Source organism: Rattus norvegicus, chromosome 16 (genome assembly GCF_021556685.1).
Source record: "Rattus norvegicus strain SHRSP/BbbUtx chromosome 16, alternate assembly SHRSP_T2T, whole genome shotgun sequence".
Taxonomy (NCBI): Eukaryota; Metazoa; Chordata; class Mammalia; order Rodentia; family Muridae; genus Rattus; species Rattus norvegicus.
This window is the reverse complement of record NC_141549.1, coordinates 77,671,490-77,693,348: the sequence shown is the minus strand read 5'-3', so window position 1 is coordinate 77,693,348 and position 21,859 is coordinate 77,671,490. Positions and strand designations below refer to the sequence as shown.

The window sequence follows — 21,859 nt, the reverse complement described above, 5'->3', positions numbered from 1 at the left end:
CGTCTTTGAGTTTGTGTTTCCGGTTGTGCTCTTGCTTGAGTTTGTTTTTACACGATGCTCCACAGAATTCCAGCGTTTATACGTCCTCGTCCTTTCTCGGGCCTCCCTTTGTCCTGTGGAAACAGGGAGGTCTCGGTGGCTGCGAGTGTGCTACCCGCGGCTGGGTCCGGAGCTGTCAGGTAAGGTAATTCAGAGATGTTGACCCCGCCGGTCTTCCAGGACTCCCTTCCCCACTCCTTGACGCGCAGCGGTATTTTTTCCAGCCGCCTGGGGTTGAAACTGTAACCGTAAGCTCTTAGGATCGGTTCTTTTAAGTGTGGGCAAAAAGAAATCGTAGAAATACAATCAGAAGACATGGCAAACAGCTATGACAACCTGTCTTGTCTCTTGTCCTGTGGTCTTTATGATGCACGGCTCTCCTCATCATGCTTGCTGTTATCTATCTTTGTGCAGACTCCAAAAGAGAGGCCGTTCCCTTTCATTTTCTGTGTTTCCCAATAATTTTTGATAGCCTCGTTAGTGGTTCCCTCCTTTATTCCTTGCTGCAGTAAAGTGCGTTTATGTCAGTTCCTGATGATGAGCTCCGAATAAAACAGCCCTGCCATTCTGGACAATAGTATACTTCCATCAAGGAGGTAATTCAAGTATAGTGAAGATTGCATAGGCGAGCACAGAGTTCGTACTCTGAACAAAAACCTGTAGCAGAGCAAATGGTGATGTCTCGAAGTTGTAAGAGGTTCGTGGTATCCTTTCTGGGCACTCCTGTTCTCAACACCTACTGTGCTGAAGCAAGATAGCGGTGGAGACGGAAAGGATCGACTCCGTGAGGGAGTCTGCACAAACTGAGTAAATAGGATGTGGCATCTGATAAAGTATTAGACTGGTCAAAAGGAGCAACTTTTCCTGCTGATTGCCCTAGAGAATTGACAGAAGGAGAAAGATGTTTGAGCAAGATTTTAAAATATCTCAGCATTTTTAAAATGCAAAACAAACTTTTATTGTAGGAGCCTACGCACCGTGAAGGGTGAAAAAATGTGAAGTCAGTCTCTGAGGGAAGCCATGTGGTATTGTTGGTTTGATGTTGGGGATTCGAAGTCAGGGTTTCTTGCTTCATAGCCAAATGATCTGCTACTCACATGACCTAAGGGGAAGCTCATAAGATATTCTCAAAAGTTCAAGTGAGCATTTAGGACAACGGTTTTATTATTTTATGTTAGGGAACATGCATGGTTTTCCTGTAATACAGGTTATTTCTTTTGAAATGTCATAGCACCCTTGAAAGGAAACGTAGTAAAGGTTATCACATGTCAAGGTACCTTCAACATTAACTCTCAGACATAATAATTCTTGAAAGGAAACGTAGTAAAGGTTATCAGGTGCAAGATACCTCCAACATTAACTTTCGGACATAATAGAGGATTTTTCCAAATTTGAGTTGTACCATATTGATATTATGAGAGCTCTGTGTGTTGGTCATGACAATACTTCCCTTTGTAACTTCTTTTGCACTCTGATTCTCAAGTGACTGATAAAGTAGCCTCAGGCATTTTCATAAGCAAATTGTATAGTTTCAGAGTTGGGAAATTTTTTTGCACATATTAATAATCAGTTATTGTTAATTTGTGATTCAGAAAGCAAACTGCAGCTCAATTACCTTGGGTTTTAGTTAAAATGCAAATTCCCAAGCTCCGTTCCAAGTGTTCAACCCGGGAATCTCATGAATCCATTTCCTGTACACAGTAGCAGTTCAGAGTCCTGAACCCTTTGGAGCAGCAGTTTCTCTTTTTATAAAATGAGAATGTATTTTTGTAAGATGATAAGGATTAAGTAACGTAGCTACTCAAAAGAAGTCTTCTAACGAGTGACGCCAGCATCACTTGGGAACTTGTTTTTTGTTTTTTTCTCTCTCTCTTTTTTTTTCCGGAGCTGGGGACCGAACCCAGGGCCTTGCGCTTGCTAGGCAAGCGCTCTACCACTGAGCTAAATCCCCAACCCGGGAACTTGTTTAAAACATAAAATTTTTAGTTTCTCCCTGAAGGTATCAAGTCAGGACCATGTGGTGGAACCAAAGAATCTACATTTTAGCAAGTGGGATAGATAATTTCTGTGTGTTTTAAAGACTAAGAAACAGTACCCTAGCCATTAGCATCCTAAGGGTAGAAACTGTTTACTGGACCCCACTGTGACTGCTCACCATACCACACATGGTAAACCAATTGAGCCATGAAACAAGGTGTTGAAAACAACTGTAGATGAGAAGCCAAGTAATGAAGAAGGTGGCAGGTTAAAGTATTTTTTATTTGCTGATGTGTAATTGTCATCTTGGAGTCTTACTGCCTTCATCTGCTAACATAAGCCTAGTCCTAGAAGCTTCTAGCCTCTCTACAATCTTATCTAGGCCTGGAATGTTTTCATCCTCCAAACTTACTGCTGAATAAGCTCACCCTTTCGTATTCTTTCCGATCTCTGGCTGGCTGATTCAACTCAGCTGTTCTGGCACAAACTCAGCTCCAAGCTGACCGACTCAATCTGGCTTCTCTTTTGGCCTCTGACTGAATTGCTCTTTTTGGCCTCAAACTAACTCTGGCAGTCTTTTCTGATCTTCTCTTTCTCATTCTCTGACTCATTTTATCTTCCCCTGTGTCTAGCTTGTTTCCTCTTCAGCCTGTCTCTCTATAACTGTCCTGGTAAAACTGCCTCCTCTCTCTTTCTCTCTACACTGTTATCCTAAGTAGTTTCCCTCCTTTCTCTTTTTGTGAGAGTTGGGTGTATCCTGTTCTGTCAAATCTTTCTCTGATTCATCACTTTGCCTGTCACTCAATTAGACATCGCTTTTAAACATGGCTGTTTCCTCCTACAAGCTAACTTTACCTTTATTGTTTAGGAATGAAGGTGAGTGCTAAGGACATGTCTGTGTTTCAGCCGGAGAGATTAAAGGTGTGTGCTAAGGGCAGAGCATAGTGTGATCAAATATCCTGCATCAATGGATGATTCTTGTTCAAAGTTTATTTTGCCAAGAAGCTGATTTAGGTATGGCTTATATCAGAGATGGTAGAAGTCTGGAATAGGACATCATAAAAACCAAGAGCCTGAAGAGTCTTGTCTGCCTTGAAAGACACAACAAAAGCTGCTACTAATCCACTTCAGAGGGCTTAGGTAACAGAGTCTGACATTGTGGTCTACTTGGTGTTGGCTTTCACTAGGCGTCCTGGGTAAGGAAGTCCCTGCACCAAGGCCCTGAGAACCATTATGTGATGCCATGAGAATGAAGTCTGAGCTGTGTTAGAAACCCCAAGGTTTTGGAGGCCCCAAATCTGAGAGGCAGCTGCTGAAGAGAGCTGTGAGCGGAGGGAACCGTCCTGGAGAGAGCTGTGTGTTGCAGACAGCAAAGCTGGAAGGGAGGAGCCGTCTACATTTCGTGATGTCAGACATGGAGCCACAGGATTTGCTGTTTGCCCTGCTGCTTTCCAGTCTTGCTTTAGTCCACTATGTCCTAATGAGGCCCACTCCTCCCTTTTGGAATAGTAATGTGTGTTCTGTGCCATTATATGTAGAAAAGATGTAATTTGCTTTCTCTTCTAACTTTTCATTGATTCTTTGTCAGTTTCATATTATGCACCCCAGACCCACTCATCTGCACATCCCCTGTCTCCACCCTCCACCCTTAAAACACACAAACTGACTCCAAAAACCAAAGCATAGGAAATATTTCACTGTGGAAGCTATGGTATGTCACAGTGTGTCCCTCTGTCCACATATCTTCAGTCATTGTCTGGTTCAAGATCTCTGGCTTCTGTGACATCATCAATTTTAGATCATTGTGGGGACTCCTTCTGGTTTTCCTGTTGTCGCCCTGTGTGGTGGAGCTCCTGCAGCTTTGGAGCAGCAGGACTGGCCCTTTCGCACGTCCCAACCATTTGCATATCCAGACTTTGATAAGAGCCAACTCAGAGCTCTGAGTCTGGGCCTGGGTGGCAGCTGAGCTGCTCACCCACCAGATCTCCCTTATCTGCACTGCCAGGGTGAGCTCTCCAGCACTGCTGTGGCTAGGCCACCCAATGCCACCATCAGCAGGAGGCAGGGTCGGCTGGGGCCAGCTCATTTGCGTCCACGCCTCCAGAGCCAGCTCCCCTGTGCTGCCCAGTCAGGTGAAGGGCCCGCTCTCCCAAGTGCTGCAGCCTGTGAGGAGGCAAGGCCAGCTCTCCCACTCTCATGACTCTGGAGTCAGCTCTCCCAGCTATTGCAGGTGGCACAGAGGGAGGGAGAGGGCTACACACACACATATACACATACATACACACACACACACACACACACACACACAACACCTCATGACACCTACTCCACCTCCTCCTCTTGCCAGACTAGTGGCAGGGCCAGCTCCCCAGCCCTCAGGGCTGGCCTACCTGTGCCCCCTCCATGAGAACCAGCTTTTTTGAGCTGTCCTGCAGTGGGTAATGGGCATGGCCAGTTCACCAGCTCTCATGCCCTCCTGACTGTCACAGGTAGTGAGTGGTGGTGACCGGGGCATCACCCCATGCCAACACCACCTCATGGCAGATGAGTGAGTGCTGGAGCCAGTCTTCCATGTCCTCACCCTCGGGGCTGGCTCACCTGCACCCCCTGGACCAGGGCCAGCCTACTGTGCTGCTCAGGCAAGGTGCAGAGCCCGCTCTCCTGAGCAGTGCAACCAGCAAGGGGCAGGGCCAGCTTACGCCCTGTCATGACCCTGGGCTCAGCTGTCGACTGCCTCAGGTGGCCATGGACAAGGCAGCCTCCCCAGGCCACATCATGGCAGACAAGTGGCTGGGCCAGCTCTCCTGAGTGCTGCAGGTGGTAGGGGACAGGGCTAGCCTTCCTGAGATCATAACCCTGTGGGAAGCTTTCCCGACTGCTGGAGGGGGGGGGAGCACATCACCTCTGTATCTGTACCCCCATGGCAGATGAGTAGCAGGGTCAGCACTTCCACATCCACCACCTCGGGCTACCACCCACACCCCTGATGCCAAGAGCAGCTCCACTGTGCTGCCAGGGGCCTGCTCTCCAGTGCTTTCACCTATGAGAGGTGGGGCCAGCTCTCTAGAGCACTGAATCCGATGAGGAGCAGGGTCAGTTCTGCACAGCCCCTGGACATCCAGATGGTCCTGGCTGCCCTGACCAGGGAGTCCAGTCTCCATGTTCTATAGTGGTAATATGAGCTAGGGACATGGATACCGACCCCCAGCGCTGTGTAGACACGGACTCAGACATGGCTTTCGGTGGCAGATTGGGCAGGAGTCTCACCATGGCCCCAGGTGGTGGGGCTGGCCACTCATAGCTCCTCTCCACCCTGAGTCTCCAGTTCATCTCTCTGTAATGCGCAAGCTGCTCCTCTTCCCTTTCTCTCCCTTCTGACCAGCACAGACTCGCACTTTGTGGTGAATGATTCGCACTGCAGGCTGGTCACACTGCTGGCAGCTCCCTGGGTGACACCCTTCGTCTGTGCTCTGTGGGAGGTGGCCTCCCTCAGTGGGCTAAAGGGCAGGTCTGTGGGGCATGGCGGTCCATAGTTATCTGTCTGCCTTCCTCCTGTACTGCGATGCCTGGATTGCATTGGATATGATTTGATTTGATTTTTATGAGTCCTAGGCATAAGACACCAAAGATTTGGTCACCAAAGATTCTCAAAGAGACTTTGGACTTTAAAGCAGTGTAGAAACCATGAAAGACAACGGGAACTTTAAAAATTGGACTATATACACTTTGCATTATGATATGGCCATGAGCCTGTAGGGGCCAGGGAATGGAATATAGTAGTTTAGAATGAGAATCTCCCTGCAAGGCCCATATATTTGAAGACTTGGTCCCCAGTTGGCTGCACTTTGAGAGAGTAAGGCCTGTGCCACTTGCAGCTTGCTCTCTCTGCCTTGTTTTGCATTTGAGGACGCCGTCACCCAGCATGCACCTGCTGGCTTGCCTGCCTCTTTTCTCTGACTCTTCTTTGTCTGTTGGCTGTCCTCCCTCTGGAATCAAAAGTCCAGACCACTTCCTTCTTCCATTAATTGCTTTTAGTCATGGCGTTTATCTTAGCCACAGGGAAGTCACTAAGACACCAGCGTGGTTACTTCCGGGTTTTCAGTTTCTTAGCTGTAGGAGGAGGATAATGCTGACCTTTGGAGTTGATGTGGGTGTGAAAAATTGTACACAAGTCTTGTCCAAGCAAGGCCCAGAGTATGTGCTAACACAGGCTGCATGGCTTCCACTGTGGTAGTTAACAATGGTGGAGAGCAAAAGGAAACGGAGAGGGTTTACATGGAATCCTTTTAAATGTAGAAGCAGGTTTTTCTGTTAATACTTTGTTATTTGTGAATTATATTTTTCTGCTCTTCCTTTATATGTCATTTCAGGACAGAAAATACTATCCAAAGACATTTCTGCACTAGCAGATCCATCTGTAGTAAGAAAGATGACCAGTCTGTTCCAGCCAATGAAACTTCCCAGAAGGCAGCGGAGAGCCAAGGCGAGGGAAAGGAGACTTTGAAGAAAAACCTGCTGGACGTTATTAAGGACATGAAAGTGCAACTGAACACAGCAAATGTAAAAACAACAAAGCCGCGTGGCAGACAACCTCCTGCCCATCTGGAGACCGCAGTCGGCAGGCTTCAGAAGGCCCTGGGAGAACCTCCAAGGAAGAGGTGAATCCAATTCCAGTTCGAATGCCCTTTGAGACTAATCTATGGTGTTCCAGTAAGCCTTTTCTTATAGTAAACAATCCGTTCAATTGTGGTACTCAGGAGACACTGAGACACCAATGCAGGAGACGTGGAGGGTCTTAAAGTTACTTGAAGTGTGTGTGTGTGTGTGTGTGTGTGTGTGTGTGTTATATTTATATATTTAAGGGACAACACAGTATTTGTAGTCAGGCATGGTGGCATATTCCTCTAACCCTAGCACTTGGGAACCAGAAACAGAGTATTAAGAATTTCAGGCCAGTCTAGATTACATAGGAGACCTTCTCTCAGAAAAAACAATTATTACAAAAAGTCAAAAATACACGTGCATATATAAGTAGTTATGGACCTCATTTTGGCACACATATCTGTAATCCCAAACTCAGGTTGAACCCTGCAGACTGCAGAATTGTGCTAGGCTGGCTCAGGCTACATAGGGAACTGTCCCAAAAAGCAGCAACAGGTAAGAGAGAGGCTTTAAAAAAAAAAAAAAATCTACATGTGTTTGACTTGTTAAATGTGCAGTTGAAGTAATTTAAATGATGAAATGAGAGAAACCATTTGAAAGGTTCAGTAAGGTCATTTTAATGTGATTTTTTTTTTATTGAGTCTTTGAGAATTTCATATGTGAGTACAATGTGTTTGTCCCCTAATCCTCTCAGTAACTCCTCCTAGATCCATCCATCTCTCCTATTTCCTCTTTTGAAAATAACCCACGGAGTCCAGTGTATGTGGCCCATACACTCTTGGGTGTGAGGCACGCCACTGGGTCATGGTCAGCATACCAAGGGTGACACCCATAAGACAAGCGACTGCCCCTCCTCCAGCCGCCAGCAGCTGTGGGTAGCTTCTCACTGAGAGGCTCATGAGCCCTCTGTGCTGTGATGCTGGCCACCCTGATTGTGTGCAGGTGCCCACAGCTGTTGTGAGTTGATGGGGACAGTGGCCCTGTCTCGTCCCACAGATGCTGTTTTGACTCCGGTCCTATCCACCCTCTGCTCTTCACAAGCTTCCCCCCATGCCCCACCCCGTGGCCCCTGAGCTTTCTTAGCAGAGGGTGGTGACAGAGATGTGAGATGTCCACTTTGTGGCTGCCCACTCCACAGATGCTTTCTCTGCACTTTGACCAGTTGTGTGCTAACCTCCTTCCACTTCATAAAGAAAAACCTCTCTAATGACGGTTGAGAGCTGCATTAATCTACGGGTAGAAAGATGCAGATTTAGAAGGCAGTTTGATGTTCTGTCCATTTAGCAAACTAATAGTACTAAGTTCAACTGTAGGACCTATGAGCTGTTCAACCGTGGGTGCATGGCTAGATTTACAGCACCAGGATGAGGCCTTAACTCCCATCAGAAAGCAGTTGGTTACATCACGACTGCACCTATGATGGATATTATTACCACCTACAGGTTCACAGACTGAAGGGACTGCTGATTAACCCCTCGGTAACCTATGTAGCACCTCCTACTACTGTGACCACTCGTCATCAGGCAGGAGGCTGCCTAGTCAGTACTACTTGGTTTCTCCATGTCCTGGGACCCAGCCGTGTAGCAGTAAGGTCTTACCATCCAGTTCTGATGAGCAACCAGGAGCAGGGGCAACAGCCATATTGTTTTTGGGTTCACCAGGATATTCCTATGTAGGGTCAATGCCTCCTGTGTCCGCTCCCCCACAGAGCTCTGCCACTCAGGAAGACAGGACACTGGAAATTGACCACGCTTACCCCACGCCGTCGCCAGGCAGGTGGCGGGCCGTAGAGCAGCCCTGGGATGACAAGGCTGGGGCAGTCAGATCCTCGGGCTCTTGGGCATGCAGATGCTGCTGGAAGCACAGGAGAGCTGAGAACGGAGTAGGGCCACAGGCTGCATCTGCCCAGGGGAAGGGGGAGACTCTGGCTGTCCCAAGAGGAGAGTCCTTGGCTTGATGAGTGTAGGCTTGGTGGTGACTGTGACTGGGAGTGCAGAGAGGCCTTCTACAGGAGATTAGATGGCTGACTGTGTAGGAGAAGGGCTTCTGTGTGGCTCTCCACAGCGGATCCTGATGAAAAAGAGGTAGTCCATGGTTTTAAAGTGTTTATTGTCATGGCAGAAAGTGAATGAGTAAAACCGTATTCCACTTCTCAGGGTGGGCCTGAGATTAAATACCTTTTGCTGGGAGAGTGTCCGGGAAGGAAAGTTCATTGGCTAAGCCTCCAGGGCTTTAGGCACCCCATTATAATGGAGATCTGTCTTGAGCCTACGTGACCTGTGGTGACATCCTCTACCTGTGGAGGGGCTTGGGACATTGCCCTTACATGACTGATGGCCACAAATCTATGGAGGGCTGTGACAAGTGACCGGCCTGGTTTCCTGGGAGTCAGGTGAAATGCCTTCCATCCCTTTCAGGGTCACTAGGGTTTCAAGCCTCTGCCTAACCAAGAACCAGGCTGCCTTTCACCGTCCCACACCCCTACAATAAGGTATTTTTACAATTGTTTTCCAATCAGCTATGAAGAAGACAAGCATGAAGTGTAGGTTGCTTCATAAGGCCTTTCAGGGCTCTGCTCTGCTTTTCCACTTCATTTTTAAACTTTATTTCACCGTCTGTAGAGCACGCAGGTGTGCTCTGCCTTCCCACAAACGTGGGGGTCAAAGGGCAATTGGCTTTGGGGTTGGTTCTTCCTTCCGCTGTGTTTCTGAGGTCAGGTCTTCCTTATTTCTGCCTCAGTGCTAGTTACTGCCCTTCAGGCTGTTGGCCAGTCTCCTGTCTGCTCTCACTGGCCCTAGGAACCCTGGGACTGCTGATGTACATAGCCACATCCGGCTTTTTCACGGGTTCAGGAAACCAGTTCAGGTCACCAGGCCAGGGCGGCAAGAACTTTTATCTCCGGAGCGTTTCCCTGGCCTCTACTTCTCTACATTAAAAAGTAATAAATTGTAATTGTTTTGATTTTAGTAATTTGGGGGGATTTTTTGAGAAAATGTCTCATGTACCCCACACTGGCCTCAGACTTTCTTTGTAACAGAAGGTGTGTGTGGCTCCTGTCTCTGCCTCCTGAGTAATGGGCATGTGCAGCGTCCTTACCCCTTCTGTGCTCTAAAGGGCCTGCAGTTAGGTGGACCGTGCACTATCCATTGCTGTATTGCAGACACATCTGGGAACCCTCCGCAGCTGGTCCAGGAGGAGGCTGTAGACAAGACTGGAGAATGGGGCGCGCTTGTTCTGAGTCTGAAGAAAAGTTATTTTATTTACCCCTGGCACTTTAGTTTTTATTTTGAGGGAGTATCTCACTCTCACAGTTACCCATGGTAGCCTTGCAATCACTTTGTAGCCCAAACACAGCAAGCAGTGTCCCAGCTTCCGGAGTAATCTCCACTGAGATACAGGCCTACACCTGGCCAGGTCTGTCCCTCCCTCCTCTCACATCTGTCTTAGAATCCAGTGTCAGCACACTGGGGTCAGTCAGAGTATTGGCACTGTAGTAATTGCTCCACACAAGACCGAACTTCCTTCCCTCCCTCGCTGCCCCCCTTCCTGTTCTCCCTCCTGTTCTCCCTCCCTGTGTTTCAGAGCTCACTAATTTTGCTATGATGGCTGCATTACAGATTTCCCTAAAACACACTCTCATAAAATAACCATCTTCATACTCAGAGAGTTTGGGCCAGCAGAGAAGACGAGTTTCAGCTGCATGAAGTCACCTGAAGGTCACTCGTTGTCCTCACTCACTCAGGTTGATGTTGGCTCTCGGCTGAGCCGTAGCTGCTGCTAGAAGCAGAACTATACATGAGCTGTTAGGCTGCTTTGGCCTTTATAAGACCGGCAGCTGGGGACCAGGGACAGGTGTTGCAAGAGAATGCAGCGGAGGGAAGATTGTTTTTAATGACCCAGCGTTAGAGTTAGGTTGACTGATACTGTCATTCACGTTGGTGTATATGTGTTTGCTTATCTTTTTAAATCACAGAAACTGCTTTAAAAAAAAAAAAAAAAAAAAAAAAAAGGACATCGGGCTGGAGAGACAGCTCAGTGGTTGAGAGCACTGACTGCTCTTCCAGAGGTCCTGAGTTCAATTCCCAGCAACCACATGGTGGCTCACAACCATCTGTAATGGGGCTGATGCCCTCTTCTGGTGTGTCTGAAGACAGTGACAGTGTAGTCACATACATGAAATAAATAAGTCTTTAAAAACAGGACCTTTCCCTGATGATCCAAGTCAGGCTATGAAGCTCTCATGGCAAATGCGTTCCCAGTGCTAAGCGCTGGTCACCCAGGCTTTTCTTGTGTCCGGGGATGGGACTCAGGTTCTCAGAGGTGCAGCAAGCTCTTCCTTCACTGACTGAAGCGTCTCCCTAACTCTCAGTTCTTTGTGCTGAGACAGGATCTCCCTGCGTGACCTGGTGTAGCCCTGAACTCGTGGTCCTTTCGCCTTAGCCTCTGAGTACAGAGACTCTAGTGTGAAACACCATGCCGGACTGCCCTGTGTATGTATCAGCAAGTTTGTGTGAATTTAGACTTTACTGTTTCACCATTTCTGTATTCCTGGTGTCTAAAGCAAGATGCTTTTATATGTGAAGTGTACGTAATGGATGCTTTTATATGTAAAGTGTACATAATGGATATTTGTAATCCTAGTAGGCCTGTGGCTGAGGCAGGAGGTTGTAGGTTGTAGGCCAGCCTCCTGAGACCCTGTTCAAAACAAACAGCAAAACCACCAAGAACAGTGTTGACTGTTTGAAAACTCCTGCTTTTGATGGAAATTGAATAATTTTTAATGGGTTTTCCTCCCCACATTTGTTCTCTTTTCACTACACTAGTAACGTGCTAATCAGTTCTGCTGTTTCTTCCTTTCATTTTCTTTTGTAGAAATGAGTTCCTGAGTCCTGAGTTGGTGGCAGCGGCATCTGCTGTTGCGGATTCTCTGCCTTTCGACAAGCAGACGACCAAGTCAGAGCTGCTCAAGCAGCTGCAGCAACACGAGGAAGAGTCAAGGGCTCAGACAGACAGACAGAAGCGCAGGGTTAGGTCAGTAGGCCGGAGGTGTTGCTTGGGGGCAGCTTTCTTCTGGAGGGTGAGTGGTGCACATCTGGTTTACATATAAAATCCACCCCGTGGGCCAGCGAGATGGCCCAGAAGGAAAGGCGCTTACTGCCAAGCCTGATGACCTTATACCTACAGCCCTCGGGACTGAAGGAGAGAGCTCACTCTGTGAGCTGTTGCTGACCTCCACATACACTCGGTGTCGTGCGTGTGCCTATGAACATGTACACCTCACATAACGATAAAATGAAGTCAGAAGAGGGCATTGGAAGAAGAGGTTGTAGGTCGTTTGTGTTGCCGTGTGGGTGCTGGGAATGGAAAGCCCAGGTCTCCTTTGAAAGCAGCAAGAATTCCTAACTGCTGGGCCACTTTCCAGTCCCACGCACGGGACGTTTTTATCTCTTTGTTAATTTATGCCATGCTCCGCTGCTTGCTGCCCTGAGGTCATGGAGACTGGCAGTGCTTCACTCAGGAGGAATCTGAATCTCCTGTCCTGGGGAGCACGGAGAGGCGGATCAAAGAGTACACTCTTACCTAGACTGTCACATGATTCATGCTATGCGACAGCAAATAGAGACCCATTTTCAATTTTAATGTAACTGGCAACGTAGGTCATAGGTACACGTATGCTTGGTTGTGTTTTCCTGTCAGTTTCTGTGGATATTAATTTTGTAACTGGCATTTTCATCTTTCAAGTAAAGATTTCTTAAGAGTATATTTTAAGTGTTGGAGACATGCATCTTAACGCCTATGTCACATGAGTGTAAGCATGTGACCTCGTTTGCTCATAAATCTTTATGCTCTCATTGGAGCATAGCATGAAGTAAGAATTAAGTGGCAATGTCTCCCGTTAGGAAAGGTTTGCAGCTCTAGTGCCCTAAGATCCCTAATCTCCTCACCTTGTTATTTCAGCTTCACTCAAATAATATCGAATATGAAAATTGCCAAATCCCCTTCGATGAGAGTTAGTTCAAGACCACAGCACCAGATTCAGTTTGACGAAGAAGTGGACAGTTCGCTTAGCCAGGAGAAGCCAGCTGATTTCAGAAGGAGGTATTTAGGCTCTGCAGTCTGCTGTTGTTTGTTTGTATAGTTTTATTTTTATCCTAATTGAAATCTTAATTTATTCTGGATGTTATTACTGATAGATCCACGATCCCCTGTGGATACCTAGTTAGGGTTTCTGTTGCTGTGATAAAATGCCATGACCAAAAGCAACTTGAGGAGGTAAGGATTTATTTCCTCCTACACTTCAGGTTACGGGATTACTGGGAGAAGTCAGGGCAAGAACTCTAACAGGAGCCTAGAGGCAAGAACTGCAGCAGAGACCATGAGGGCTGCTGCTCACTGGCTTGGTTACCCTGACTCGTTCAGTCTGCTCTGTTGTTTAACCCAGGACCACGTGCTCAGGGTGGCACAGCCACTGTGAGCTGGGCCCTCCCACATCAATCATCGATTAAGAAAATACACCAAGGTTTGCCCACTGGCCAGTCAGATTAGGGCATTTTCTCAAGGTTCCTCTTCCAAAATGACTCTAGCTTGGATCACGTTGACATAAACTAGCCAGCACAGGTGTCTTCTCTGAAATTCCACCTGAGACTCATCACTTAATAAGCTATGGGTATGCATATTAGTGCATGTGGGGTCCCTGAGGCGCCACTGCAGGCAGTGATCTGCAAAGGGTAAAATGGAAACCTGCTGCAGACCAAGCCTGGATCAGATTTGGGGAGGCCGCTGCCAGGCAGCTCATTGTTGCATATGGGAAACAGGACAGGCTGGGAAGAGGTTTCCAGGCAACAATCAGTCTAATTCCAGGTGCACAGTAAAGCTTCAGTTGTGACTGCATAGAAACTCGGTTACAAAGTACATGTGACCACAAGGGTGGCTTCTACAGCTACAAGGCCTAGAGTCTAGTAGCAGAGGTTAGCAGGCCATAAAGCTTGTGACTTCTGCCCTAAGGTTGGGTAATGGTCTAGGGAGGGAAAAGTCTGGGATAATCATTCCAGTGAATTTGGGTGAGATCCGCCTCTACAAGTAGCAAATAGGTCACCAGGTCATTAAGATCCACCTTGGCTTTCCTTACGGAACACAGGCGTTTGTATCTCCTGCACTGAGGAGACACCCCTGTTCGATTAACATTCCTGGGTCTCTCGGTGCTTCTCTGTGAGTATAAGGACCTCTGAGCCCATGACACATGCAGTGTTGGTTGTAAAGGTTTACCCAGGCCGAGCTGGACTTACTGTGTCATTTCCTATATTACTGGTTTTTAAGGGAGACTGGAAACTGGTTGGGATTTATACAGGAAGTACAAGTAGTTAACAGTCATTTTAAATGGTTGTTTGATTACTAAAATGATTTAGTGTTCTTAACATATTGAATGAAGCGGCAACTTACTAGAGCCCACACGATAGATGGAAAGAACTGACTCTCACAGTTGCCCTGACCCCACATGTGGACCGTGGCAATGGCAGGCACGCACACACATGCACACATGCATATACTTGCACACACGCACACACATGCAGGGGAGGGAGAGAGGGAGACTGAGGCTTGGAGAGACTTGCATACACACATACAAAATAAAAACATAAATAAAAGTAAAAAAATAAAAGTAGCCAGGCATGGTGGTACATGTTGGAGTCTGAAGCAGAAGGAACTCAGTTTGAAACCAGTCTGGAATCCACACTGAGGTTGTATTGGTTATTTTTCTGTTGTGATAAAATCCTACGACCAAGACAATATCCAAAGAGTTCGTTTGGGCTGTAGCTCCACCATGACAGAGCAGAGACATGGCAGCTAGAGCAGGAAGCTAAGGGGTCACAACTTGAATGACAAAGCCCTAAACAGAGAGAAGGAACTGAAAGTGGAACCAAGTCACCAATTCTCAGGTCTAGCCCCAGTAGGAAGGCTACATCACTGTCCCAGACAGCGCCACCAGCTGGACATCAAGTGTAGAATACAGCAGCCAGTGGGGATCATTCCCATTCAAGCCACCACAGGTGCTCTGGCTTAGAAAATACAGAGGTGAAAACAGCAGCACAAGAGAAACGTTAAAAAGTAAGAGGGACAGAGAGGCTTCTCAATACAGTGTGTTAGGGGTGACAGAGGACAGTAACAGAGGGAGCCAGGTTCTCCCTAATGGGACTGAACAGCAAACTGCAGATTGATTGCTTCATACAGTACAATGTTTTATCCGTCTTCCAGCGATATAATTCATAATTAAATGTTGCACTATTTTCTGTCCTCAAGAACAAATGTTTACCAGCTTCTGTTTTTGCATAATATTATAACCTACAACACTGAATTTTCTAGAACTTTCAGTTGAGTACTTTGAAGATTAAACTTGTTGTATTATGAAGCAAAAATTCAAGGGCATGTGTTCTTTTCTACTTACGAGTCCTGAAGTCACAGCAGTGTAGCTTAAAATGTCTGATGCGGTCAGCATGATTATCTTTGATTGATTGTCTCAGACACATTTTTGCCTTAAGTAGTTTTTGTTATCATTTTACAGATATATTGTACTAAGATGTGTTTGTTTTTTTTAAATGTTTTTGTCTTAGGAAATGTTTGTTCAAGGGGAAAAGACTTTCGATTTTTGATGTTAAGGCGTTTGACGACGAAGCACCTGAACCAGGTTTGTTAAGAAGAGAACAGCACTGCTCCGAGTGTGGGAGTTCTGTCTTTGAGAAACAGTCCTGGTGTCCTGGTGGTATAACACTGGACATCTGCGTTTTTATCTTTCTTCCTGTCATGGTTCTAGATCTTGCTCATGAATAAAACTGCTGATTTGGGTCCTGCTTCCCCCTGAAAATGTCGCATTCTGTGGGACCCTGAGGGATCAATGCTGTCAGATAAACAAGCCAGAGCTGTGGGTTGACTGTGGCTCTTGGTTAGAAAGAATTCTTCAGCCGCCGTTTGCAGTGTAGCCCACTGCTGTTGCATGAAGGTCACTGACCTGTTTCTGCTTTTGAGCAGTGTGCTACCCAGAGCAGGAGAGACACCATGAACTCATGAAAGAGAATGCTCTCTCCCTCCTGGTTCATTGGCTGCTTGTCAGTCTTTTAAAGCTACCTTGGTTTCATTGATTCTTTATATTGTTTTTGTTCATTTCTGAAATGTGAACATCAGCTCTGATCTTGATTATTTCTTCCCACCTATTTGTGGGGTGTTGTTATTGCTTTCCCACTGCCTTCGGGCCATCATTAAGTCATTGATTTGAGACCTCAGAACTTCTTATGTAGGTGTTTAGTTCTGTGTCTGCACTGGCTTCAGTACGTCCTGTGCCTTTGCGTTTTCTTTATCGCCCAGCTCTAGGAATTTGTGAATTTCCTTTCTGATTTTCCTTTCCAATCTTTCTATATGTCTTGGATTTGTTTTGTGTCCTAATTCATATTAGGAAAAACACATGATGTGCTTTGGAGAAATGGCTGCTGAAAAGACTGAGTTCTTTACTGTGTGGGTGCAGTGTTCAGTGGGTCTCTTGTAGGCCTATTTGACTTGAGATTTTGACTTTTGTTTTTTCTGGATGATCACTCCATTGGTGAGAGTAAAGTATTGAAATCACACACCATCCCTGCGTGGAATCTATCTGTGTTTTAAGCTCTAGCTAACAGTCTTTCTGTTAGGAAATTGGGTGTTCTTGTGTTTGGTTAGTATATGTTTAAGATTATAATATCCTCCTGGTAGATTTTTTTGGTTTCAAGTTTTATTTCGTCAAGTATTAGAATAGTTATGCCTGCTTTTTTCTTAGTTCATTTGCTTGGAATGCTTTTCAGTCCTTTACCCCAGTGGTATCTACTGGTAATGGCGATGTGTGTTTCTTGGCTTAGGGCTGTCGGAATGGAGGGAAGGTGATTTTGGGGGTCTCTGGAGGGTTGCTGATTTTAGATCTAGTTATTAATCTTTCTATTATGAAATTGGATTTTCTTGTGTTTGGTTGCTACTATCCTGGCTAGTTTTTCTGTCAAATTGCCAACAATTTAGAGTAATTTGGAAAGGCAGATGCCAAATAAGAAAATGTCTTTATCAGATTGACCTGTGAGCAAGTTATGGGGTGGGAGTTTGCTTTGTTTGGTTTTGTTTTTTGTTTTGTTTTGTGTTTTGATCAATGATTGATGTGGGAGGGCTGGCCCACTGTGCCTTTCCTGAACAGGACGTCCTAGGCTGGGCAAGCCGTGAGGAGCAAGCCAGTGAGCAGTGCTGCTTCCACATGGCCTCCGCAGCAGTTCCTGCCTCTAGTTCCTGCCCTGACTCCCTGGATGTTAGCTCACCTTCTGCAAGGTGAAACAAACCCTTTCCTCCCCAGGTTACTTTTGGTCATGGTGTTTTATCACAGCAATAGAAACCTTAACTAAGGTAGAACCAGTCTGGTCTGGTAAGACCCAAAGAGTGGGGAGGCCAGGAGCACATGGTAGTCCCTGGCAAGCCGCACAGTCCGTAGGCTGGAGGGGCCAGGAAGGGGAGGCAGTTCCTGGCACACGTCAGTCAGGGTGACCAGATGAAGGGGAGGGCGGTTACCCGGTCTCTGTCTCCACTCCCTGTGGGGTGCATAGCGGGAGAGATCCTGGTAGAAGGTGGTCTTGTTTTTTAACTTTTTAATTAATTCAGATTGTTTTGCCAAAGTGCCTGTACCACTTTATGTTACCATTAGAATGACTGGTGAGGGTAGGATGTGACTCATCCCTGAAGGATGCGACTACAGCGTGTAAGATGGTGGGACACAGCCACCACTGTCTCACCTTACCCGAGGGGTTGCTGGTGAAGGTTAAATGTATTAATAAATGCTCAGCACCCAGTATGTTTCTTTTCCTTCTCTCCATATGGTCTCCTATAGCTCAGGCTCTCGGTCATCAAGAGTGACCTTGAACTCTGATCCTCCGGCCTCCTTGTGCTCACAGATAAACGCCAGGGAAGCCAGGGCTGGTGATTAATGGCCTGGTGAGGTGTGTGCTCTCTGTGAGGCTCGAGCTCACCAGCTCCTCTCCCAGACCCTGTCATGGGCTTGTTTTCCCAGTCAGTCTATAGAGCCTGTCTTCATGGAGGACATCTGATGTCACCAGTTTACAGAGCCAGTCCTTACAGAAATGTCACACGTGCTTTGCAGAGAGTCCTGATGTAGTCTTGTCTTAAGCTTTGTTGTATGCACAGGATTGAGTTATCACCAGAAAACTTTTTTCCAGTTTGTGCTGTCCTTAAATATGCCTGAAATGAACTGCCTGAGGTCAGACTGTCTGAACCAACCCCAGCGACTGTGTCCTGTAAAACCAGACTTCCTTCCTCCCGCTGATTGACCCTCTTCTGGCCGAGATGTTGGCAGATCCCCTGGCTCCTGTCTCTCCCGTGCTGTGGTTACCCTCTTTGTCATTATTATTACTGATTTTTTTCTTTTATACTTTTTTTAGGGTAATGGTGCTTACAGAATTTCATGTAATCCAATTTGGCCTCATCCTCTCTTTGTAACTGCAGAGACTCTTGGTTCTTCTCAGCCCAGCTCTGAGGTGCTAGGGCCATAGACAGTACCTCATTGCCATCACTGGTGACTAATTTACACCAAAACCACATATATTCATCCACTCAGCCTGGCACACCAGTAATTCCCTCAGGAGACTAAGGCAGGAGGACCTACAGTCTACAGAGAGAGGCTCTGTCTCAAAAGCAAATCAAAAACATCCAGTTCATAAAACCATTCTTAAATGCAAATTCTCTCTTTTCCATTAGAGGTGGTAATAACCTGGCATGGTGTTATTAAAAACTAAGGTTTGCCATTATTATTATGATCATTATTATCATTATCATTGCCTTTTATTTTTGTTGAAATTTTAGCTCTTGGTATCCTTTCATTATAAACAAAATCAGAATATATAAATAAATATAATATAATATAATACATAAATCTGATAATATGTATCAATATAGAGTTGATCATAACATTTTAAAATTGATTTCATTACATTTTTATCCACTTTGTGTTTATGTTTATATGTGGGAGCATGGTTTTGAGGGTAGAGGTCAGGGGAGAACTTTTAGGAGTTTGCTCCTTATCTGTGTAGGATGCTTGGAATCACACTTGTGTAGTCAGACTTGGTGACTGGTGCCAGTAATTACATTTTAAAGATATTATTTACATTTTCTGTCACTTATTTTTTTTTCTTTAATCCTGTAGAAGCAGCACCTTCTCTCTGGGAGATAGAATTTGCTAAGCAATTAGCCACAGTAAGCGAACAGCCGTTTGGGAATGGGTTTGAGGAGATGATACAGTGGACAAAGGAGGGGAAACTGTGGGAGTTCCCAGTTAACAATGAAGCAGGTAAGAGTTACTGCAGAAGCTCAGAGCAGTCCCCACCAGCGATTATGTGGGAAGGTGTTCTGTTTTAGAGGGGGATAGGTGCATATGTGGATCTCAGAACACTATTGGTGTCTGAGAAGAAATGTATCAAGTTATCTCAAATTGTTCTAAAGATGACAAGAGTTTGATTCAACTCTAGATATTTGAAAATAACAGTAAAAGAGTAAAATTATGTGTGAAAATGTACCGTCAGGCTCTGGGATGTAGTTCAGTCAGGCTGGACCCCCAGGACCTCATAACTGGGCCTGGTCCCTCCATGGGAGATGGGAGAGTCAGAGTCTGTAGCTGTCCACGGCTGCAGGGCTCACAGACAGAAGGTTGAGGGCAACCTTGGATGTCCGTCCTCACCTTTCACCGTGTTTTCAGACAGTTTCTGCTGGTCTACTGCTGGGTGTCAGTGTACTCCCCGAGGATTCCAGCAGTCCTCCTGTCTTGCCTCCCATCTCTGTGGGGGCTGCACTGGGATTATAGAGCTTTGCTCTGCTGGGTCTTCATCCCAAGGATCACTGAGGTCATCAGACGTGCGCAGCAAGCCGTCTCCCCAGCTTTTTATATCCACACTCACATTCTTTTTGGTTGTTGTTGTTAAACTGCTGGCTAAACTAGGTCTCATTCCGAATTTTATTCTTCTGTGTGATGCCTTATTAACTTTACGATGTAGGCTTTATGTTCACAACTGTGTTACTTTTTTTTTTTTCTTTTTTTCGGAGCTGGGGACCGAACCCAGGGCCTTGCGCTTGCTAGGCAAGTGCTCTACCGCTGAGCTAAATCCCCAACCCCTGTGTTACTTTTTTATTTTATTTCCCAGGTCTTGACGATGATGGCTCAGAGTTCCATGAGCATATATTTTTGGAGAAGCACCTGGAGGATTTCCCCAAGCAAGGACCAATTCGCCTGTTCATGGAGCTGGTGACCTGTGGCCTCTCGAAAAACCCATATCTGAGCGTTAGACAGAAGGTCGAGCATATAGAGTGGTTCAGAAATTATTTTAATGAAAAAAGAGATATTCTCAAAGAAAATAACATTCACTTAACATCATGAGGAAAAATTTTTATTTAAACTGTTGAAAATGTATATTATAGCTAAGTAAAAATTTTATCAAAATTCTCCTGTGTTGATTACTGTACCTGATGTGATGCAGATAACTGTGAAATTACTTTTAACTTGAAATACATTCATATTATCTATCTGAGAACTAGTGATACATCTAAGACAAGTCTACCTTTCTTATTTAGGTGATTATGCTTCTTTGAGATCTATAATTGTTAGCGGTGAAGCCGATTAACATCAAAATCCGTGTGTAATTCCTTCATTTTATCATAACAAAATACCAGACTCAGGCTAATGTTATGAGAACAAAAGCTTTTCTAACACAGCATAGTACAACCTTTGGTAAGGCTTCATCCCAATGCAAGAGCACGCAGGGGAGGAACAGCTCACCCTGGTACCCAAGCTGGAAGGGAAGCCTCCCAGTCCCTTCTGAGGGCAGAGTTCCAGTGACTGCTGGCCCTGAGGCTTAATGTATTCTTTGACAGCTTTATACATGTATGTAATGTGTCTTGATCATATCCACACACATCCCAGCTTCCCCTGCTTCCAGACCCTCATACCTTCACATCCTCCTCACTAAGTCCAAATAGTGTTGGCTGCAGGTGAACACAAGACCCACTTTGTTAAGGATTCATACTTCCTACTTGTTAAGGACCAAGTCTGCAACACAGTAGAACGCAGGAAGCAGACAGCTGGTTCTTCAGCCCCAGCTGACCATTATCCCAGCAAAGCAAAGGTTTCCTATTTAGTGGTTCTGGTATCTTGTTAATCACAATGGATTCTTCAGCCCCAATGGATTCTTAACTCAGATGGCCTGATATTATCTTTGCTTCCCGAAACATCACAAGCCAGGTCTCCATCCTCACTGCTCTCAACACTCATCTCCCAAGTTCTCACAGAACAGTGCACTGAGCTCTCAACATTGAAAGACTTTTGTAGCCCAAAGTTCCAAAGTCCTGGAATCCTCCCCAGAACAACATGGTCAGGTCCGTCACACCAATAACCCAATAACCCACTCCTGATACCAACTTGTCTCAGGGTTGTTTGGTTTTTTTTTTTTTTTTTTTTTTTTTTTTTTTTGGTTCTTTTTTTCGGAGCTGGGGACCGAACCCAGGGCCTTGCGCTTCCTAGGTAAGCGCTCTACCACTGAGCTAAATCCCCAGCCCCTTGTCTCAGGGTTTTTATCGCTGTGATCAAACACCATGCCCACAGCAACTTTGGGAGCTCACACTTCCATATCACTGTTCATCATTAAAGTCAAGACGGGAGGCCATGAAGAGTGCTGCTGACTTGGGCTCCCCATGGCTTGCTCAGCCTGCTGTTCTATAGAACCAGGACCGCCAGCCCAGCGATGTCCCCACCCACAAAGGTCTGGGTACAGCCAACCTTATGGAGGCTTTTTCCTAGTTGAGGTTGCCTCCTCTCGGCTGACTTCAGCTGCGTCAAGCTGACATAAAACCAGTGGGCACGGGTGGGATTTGCAACAGCAAACCCAAAATGGTTCAAGAGAGAGCCCAAAGATAAGTCAACAACAAGGTTAGGCCTTTGGCTCCTCCCACTCTAGCTCCTCCCCACGATTACTCCTTATCATCTTAAACTTTTGCCTTCTCTTTTAAAGGTTTCACAGAGTTCTTCCTACATCAAACTGTTGTCATAGTGACACTAGACATCCACATTAGAGCAATGACCTAGTGTGGTCCCCAGCTGGGCCCCATCTGTAGTCTCATCTAACTCACTATA

At 46.0% G+C, this 21,859-nt stretch overlaps 2 protein-coding genes across 4 annotated transcripts in view; one reads left to right on the top strand and one right to left on the bottom strand.

Annotated features, from left to right (window-relative positions):
• Mrps31 (mitochondrial ribosomal protein S31) overlaps positions 1–20,260 on the top strand; it is a 30,080-nt gene extending 9,820 nt beyond the window's left edge. For 2 of the 4 annotated variants that reach the window (XM_087587951.1, XM_087587952.1), the window contains exons 3-8: positions 6,387–6,674; positions 11,551–11,709; positions 12,637–12,777; positions 15,285–15,358; positions 18,887–19,030; positions 19,878–20,173. In XM_087587951.1, coding sequence (XP_087444077.1) covers positions 6,550–6,674; positions 11,551–11,709; positions 12,637–12,777; positions 15,285–15,358; positions 18,887–19,030; positions 19,878–20,110 — 876 coding nt within the window. In that variant the 5' untranslated portion in view covers positions 6,387–6,549 and the 3' untranslated portion in view covers positions 20,111–20,173. Of the gene's footprint in view, positions 1–7; positions 3,157–6,386; positions 6,675–11,550; positions 11,710–12,636; positions 12,778–15,284; positions 15,359–18,886; positions 19,031–19,877 lie in introns of those variants that run through there. The other 2 variants (NM_001106091.1, XM_087587950.1) reach the window with 2 other exon arrangements.
• The window catches only part of Erich1 (glutamate-rich 1), a gene marked incomplete at its 5' end in the record, with an annotated part of 52,793,804 nt that overhangs the window by 5,971,015 nt on the left and 46,800,930 nt on the right, over positions 1–21,859 (bottom strand).